Genomic DNA, 6,000 nt, shown 5'->3' on the forward strand with positions numbered 1-6,000 from the left:
GCGGCCTCTGGCTCCGCCTCCACACGGGCCGGCGGGCCGGCCACCGCCCCCGACTCCGCCCCCAGCCCCCGCTCGGGCCCGGCCCCCGCGAGCACGGCGCGCGCCTCCGGCTCCTGTGGCCGCGCGCTGGCCTGGAGGCTGACCTGGAGGCTCATCTGGAGGCGGAGCTGACCCGGCAGGCCTTGCGCGGGCAACATGGCGGCGCCCGGCGAGCGGAGCCGCTTCTACGGCGGGAACCTCTTCTTCCTGCCGGGGGGCGCGCGCTCCGAGATGATGGACGACCTGGCGACCGACGCGCGGGGCCGGGGCGCGGGGCGGAGAGACGCGGCCGCCTCGGCCTCGACGCCAGCCCAGGCGCCGACCTCCGATTCTCCGGTCGCCGAGGACGCCTCCCGGAGGCGGCCGTGCCGGGCCTGCGTCGACTTCAAGACGTGGATGCGGACGCAGCAGAAGGTGCAGATCCCTGCCCGATTTCTCCCAGCCCCGCGCAGCCCCTGCCCCCGCCCCCGCCCAGGTGCCCCGGCAGAGCTCCCCAGGGTTGCCTGTCCCTGAACCTTGCCCCCCGGGTAGGCCCGGCCTTACAGCCTTCATCCGCGCGTGGGTTGGATCGTCTGCAGCACTTTGGCCGGAGTCCAGTGGGCCACCGGCTGGGCCGTACAGGGGGGAGCTTTGGGCGCTTTTGTTCGGAGAATGAACTCACTCTCGGTCGGCCTGCTTCCGCAGCGGGACACCAAGTTTAGGGAGGACTGCCCACCGGATCGCGAGGAACTGGGCCGCCACAGCTGGGCTGTCCTCCACACCCTGGCCGCCTACTACCCCGACCTGCCCACCCCAGAACAGCAGCAAGACATGGCCCAGTTCATACATTTATTTTCTAAGTTTTACCCCTGTGAGGAGTGTGCCGAAGACCTAAGGAAAAGGTAAGATGTGTTTGCACGCAGCAGAGCTTTGCACTGGAGCTTGGGCCTGGGGCTCCTGGCTGACGTTATAGCGGGGAACGTAGAGAACCGGATGCAGAGGTGGCAGAAGTTTGCTGAGGAGCAGGGACCTCCAACAGGTGAGGACTGGGGCTATCTGAGCCTCCTCCTCTCGTCTCAGAAGCCAAGCTGCCGGGATCTGCTGCTGGGTACTGCTCCTGCCACAGCCACAGGGCTCCCAGGAAGGGATTCCCTGCCTTGTCTGGCACTGAAGGCGGCTCCCCGCAAGTTAGGGAGGACTCCACTTTGCCTGACTTCTAGAGCAGGGCTGCTGGTTTTAAAATCTTGGAAATCCACTGTTTTTGCTCCCAAGAGCCATCTCTTCCTCACTGAGGCATCCAAGAGCCAGCACTGGCCCTTGTAGGTGTTTCTAGGCCAGATGTGTAGGGCAGAGCTGCCATTGTTGCTGTAAGCCTGGTCAGTTAGAATGAAGTCTCTTGCTGAACTGACGCACCAGGGCTTGCCCTCAGGTGCTAAGAAACAAGTCCAGTTTTCAGTTACAAGGCTGTGCCCAGCCCCACCCAGGCCACACTCTGCCTGAGGCCAGGGACACTGGATGCTGCTTCCTGGGTGTTAGGAGCTTATAAAATTGCCATGTCTGTGCTATAATGTCTTGCCTTGAGGCCTCGTCGGAGTTTGCCAAGCTCTCCAGGTGGGTGTTTGAGCAGCCCTGGGAGTTTTATCACACCCGGGGAGCTGCAGGGTTAGCCGTGTTCTGGGAATGCCTGTCTCTTGGAGCATAAGGGCACTCCCAGGTGTAGCTCACAGCAGTGCCCCAGCTCTCCTTCCTTGGGAGCAGACAAGGAATTGGCAGGGGCAGTGGAGCCACTGCGTCCTCCCATTCTTTACATGCTCTCCCTACACAGGCTGTGCAGGAACCAGCCAGACACCCGCACCCGGGCATGCTTCACACAGTGGCTATGCCACCTGCACAATGAAGTGAACCGCAAGCTGGGCAAGCCTGACTTCGACTGCTCAAAAGTGGATGAGCGCTGGCGCGACGGCTGGAAGGATGGCTCCTGTGACTAGAGGGTGGTCAGCCAGAGCCCATGGGACAGCTAGCCAGGCATGGTTGGATAGGGGCAGGGCACTCATTAAAGTGCATCACAGCCAGAGCCTGTTCTGTCTCAGTTGGGTGGTCCCCAGGACACTGCCCGTGGGGACCTGCCCTGCCCCTCTTAGGTTTGGAGCAGAAGTGGAGGTGCCCACAGCAGGCACCCACTGGCCTCTTCCTCAGTGGAGGCCCCAAGGAGCTGCAGCTGAACTGCAGATGAGGGAAGGAGGAGCAGCCTGGGCTGCCCCTTGACATTCAGGATGTGGCTTCCTGCCCACCGCATACCCTGGCGCCTCACTCGTCACACGGGAAGACAGTGGGCCCTGGCTGGGCGTCCCTGTGCCTGTCCCTGGCGGCCAGGCCATTGCTTTCCCACTATGCAGCCAGGGATGCCCCTGCCCCCCGTGGCTCTGTGCTGCTCACTTTAGGGGCTCAATTCTCCGCTCTGCTCAGTCCCTACAGGGAAAGCTCAGGTCAGGTCTTTCTGAGGGTCCACCAGCCATCCTATCCTCTCCCTGCCTGGCACACGCCTGCCAGCGTTGTCATGCCTGTCCACAGGGGATTCGTGGGGCTCGCTTCCTCAGAGTTTGAAGCCCAGATGAAACGTTGAAGTGACTGAGAACCTGGCTTCAGTGTATTTTCTGCTGGGGCTTAATAAAGCAGTGGACAGAGCTTGTTCCATCCCTTTGTGCTCAGCTGCATTTCCTGCTGGGGTCCTGGTTCCTCAGGAGAGAGAGATCCCAAGGTGAGAGTGAGCCAGGAACAGCAAGGACGCTGATTGGTTGGGGCAGGGGGGCCAGAGTAGCTGATGTGGGGGTCCCAGTAGTACTGGGAGGCCAGATGGCACGAGGTCTCCAAGGCCCCAGCAAAGCCGTGGCTTCTACCCCCAGTTCCCCTGACAGGAAGTTCTTGGTGGGTTTGGAGCCAGGGGATGGCATGGAGTGATGTGGCTTTGAAGGGTCCTCTGGCTGCTGAGCTGGGATGAGGCAGGTAAGGGTGGAACAGGAGGGCTGGTGAGGAAGCCGGGGCAGTCACCGAGTGACCACCAAGAGGAAGACCCACCCCACGGCGGGGACAGATGCGGGGTACATTAAAGGGAGAGCCAGAGAACTCAGGGGGTGAGGATGGAGTCCGAGGAGACTGCTGGGAGCCGCCGTGCGTGTCAGAGATGGAGAAGGCTGAGTGCACCAAGTTGGGGGGTGACTGGGACCCAGCCTTTGGGCCTCCCCAGCCAGAGCAGCCCAGCAACAGTGTGTCCTGTGGTCATAAAACTCCAGGGACCTCTATCCTCTAGGAGTCTCAGCTTTTCCCTGGGCGCAGGCCCACCTTGGCATGGCCTCCTCAGGCCTCCATGGAAGGAGCTGCTATATCCCCACCAGATTGGCCCTGTGGGGCTGCTGGCTTCTGTAGAGGCTGCCCAGAGGGGCCAGGTGGCACAAATAAGAGAGGGGAGATGGGGGGCAGCCAGGAGAGGAGGTGTCCCTTCCTCGCCCAGACACAGCACGCTTCTCTCTGGCCTTTCCCGAGGCCTGTGAGTGCCTCAGGAACCAGCTGGGTCCTCTGGTAAGGCTGTGTTCAGCTTAGGAACATACCGCCTGTATCTGCTGTCCCCCCCCGCACCCCCCACTGCCTTCCCTTTTTCCCTGTCTTCCTTAAAGTTTCACTCCTGAATAAAACTTCACTTTGCCTTAGAATCTGTTTTTCTTTTTGTTGTTGTTTTGTTTTTTTGAGACAGAGTCTAACTCTGTCGCCCAGGCTGGAGTGCAGTGGAGCAATCTCAGCTCACTGCAACCTCCATCTCCCGGGTTCAAGCAATTTCTCCTGCCTCAGCCTCCTGAGCAGCTGGGATTACAGGTGTCCATCACCACCCCCTGCTAATTTTTGTATTTTTAGTAGAGACAGGGTTTCACTGTGTTGGCCAGGCTGGTCTTGAACTCCTGACCTCATGATCCACCCGCCTCAGCCTCCCAAGGTGCTGGGATTACAAGCGTGAGCCACTGCGCAAGGCCAGAGCCTGTTTTTGAAGGCTATCCAGGCCAGTGGAACTCTAGTGCAAAGAAAAGTTCTGGCCTGAGCTGGTGCTCCAGAGCTGTTGACACGCAGACCAAAGGAGTTAGCAGAGAGGGAGAGACCCCCCCCAGGATCGCGCCCTGGGCTCCTAAGGCTCACAGGTCACAGAGGAGGGACCGATGACGTAGGAGGAACACCAGGAGGGAGGAGGACCTCCAGGTGGGGCATAATGGCTCACGCCTGTAATCCCAGCACTTTGGGAAACCAAGGTGGGCAGATCACTTGAAGTCAGGAGTTCGAGACCAGCCTGGTCAACATGGCAAAACTCCATCTCTACTAAAAATACAAAAAAAAAAAAAAAAAAAAAAAAATTAGCTGGGCGTGGTGGCACACCTGTAATCCCAGCTACTCCAGTGGCTGAGGTAGGAGAATCACTTGAGCCCGTGAGGCAAAGCTTGCAGTGAGCCAAGATTGCACCACTGCACTCCAGCCTGGGTGACAGTGCGACTCTAACTCAAAAAATAAGTAAATAAATAAATGAGTCAACAGCAGCATCAGACTTGCCCTTGGGATTGGCACGGAGAGGTCAGTGGCATCCTTGAGTTTAGGTGGCGGTGGGAGCTGATTCTGCCAGGTCTCAGAGAAAGAGGAGGGTGTTGCAGGCAGAGGATGGAAAACGAGTTTGCTGCTAAAGGAAGCAGTAATGTAAGGCAGCTGGAGGGGAGGTGGGGTCAACAGTGTTTGGCTTTTAGGAGAACGTGCAGCATGTCTGGGTGCTGATGTTAGTGATGAAGTAAAGGAGAATGAATGACACAGAGGGGAGGTCTGTGGCCAGCGGGTGAGAGGGGTTGTGATCGGACGCACAGTGTGATGGACTTGGAACACAGTGAGTAGCGCCTCTGGCAACACCTGCTCTGCCCACCTGTGCCCAGCAAGGCTGAAGAATGAGCTCCAGACTGGAATCAATGAGTTCCAGGGGGACTGGGCCAAGCAGCACCATCTGTGCACCCGGTTGGTGTAGCAGGGACCTGGGTTGCTTATTATCTGAAGAACAGGGTGGTAAGTCTCTGCCACTATACAGGTAAAGCGCTTGGCGCTGTAAATGCTCAGTCAGTGCAGACATCTCAGTGTTCTAGACAGAAACCTAGGAGTCATCTGAACTTCCAGCCTGCTAGGAACATGAGGAGAGGGACCTTGTTGCACCCAAGGCTGGCGTCTGTGGAGGGGACTCAGCGGGACACAGGGCAGCCAGGCACCACCCCCACCCGACTCCTAGTCTCTGATGCCTCTCCCTGCCCTTCATTCCAGACTAGGTGCCGCAAGTGCCCTGGGGAGACCCAGGAGTAGGGAGGGCATTGGGAGCACCAGCACCTGGCCACTGGCAAGGAGCAGAGACACCGAAACCAACACTCCCAGCGGCGCTGGCCACGGTGGCTCTGCCCCCTCCCTCAACAGGTGCTCCTGGGGCCGACGCTTTTCTTCCCACCAGACCCTCCCCGCCAGAGGCTAGAACCTGCTGATAGCAGCTAGAGCACAGTGGGGGGCCATGAGAAAGACACCAGTTATCCATCTGGTCTTCCTGGGACCAGGGCCAGGGAGCCGGTCCCCTCTCCCGTGGGTTGGGGGAAGATGCTGCAGCCTGTGGATCTCCTACCCCTTTACTCCCTCACCCAAGTGCCCTTCCCAGAGGAGCGGACGACTCCTGTCTGTTCTCCCGGCTATAGCAAAGTCTGCGCCCAGCGCCCGCGCCCCACCCTGCCCCCGGGGACCTGGCTGGCGGGTTCCTGAGAATGGTCTCGATCTCGGGACCGGGGCAGGCAGGTGAGGGTAGGGGATGGTAGGTGGGCGCGGCGAAGGGAGAGGAGGGACCCGGCCCCGCGCGCATGGACCCAGTGGGGGGCGCGGGCGCGGCCCCGCCCCGTCCCGCGCGTCCCCGCCGCGGCCGGCGCGCGCTCCCGG

The 6,000-nt window shown here is 60.2% G+C and overlaps 1 protein-coding gene across 1 annotated transcript; it reads left to right on the plus strand.

Annotated features, from left to right (window-relative positions):
- The first annotated feature begins 23 nt into the window (after positions 1-23).
- On the plus strand, positions 24-3,725 carry GFER (growth factor, augmenter of liver regeneration). Its single transcript, XM_024234108.3, has 3 exons — positions 24-453; positions 724-920; positions 1,844-3,725. Exons 1-3 carry the CDS (start codon positions 196-198, stop codon positions 2,004-2,006), a joined length of 618 nt encoding a protein of 205 aa, XP_024089876.1. The 5' UTR covers positions 24-195; the 3' UTR covers positions 2,007-3,725.
- Positions 3,726-6,000: the final 2,275 nt, after the last annotated feature.

This window comes from Pongo abelii, chromosome 18 (assembly GCF_028885655.2).
Source record: "Pongo abelii isolate AG06213 chromosome 18, NHGRI_mPonAbe1-v2.0_pri, whole genome shotgun sequence".
NCBI classification, from domain to species: Eukaryota; Metazoa; Chordata; class Mammalia; order Primates; family Hominidae; genus Pongo; species Pongo abelii.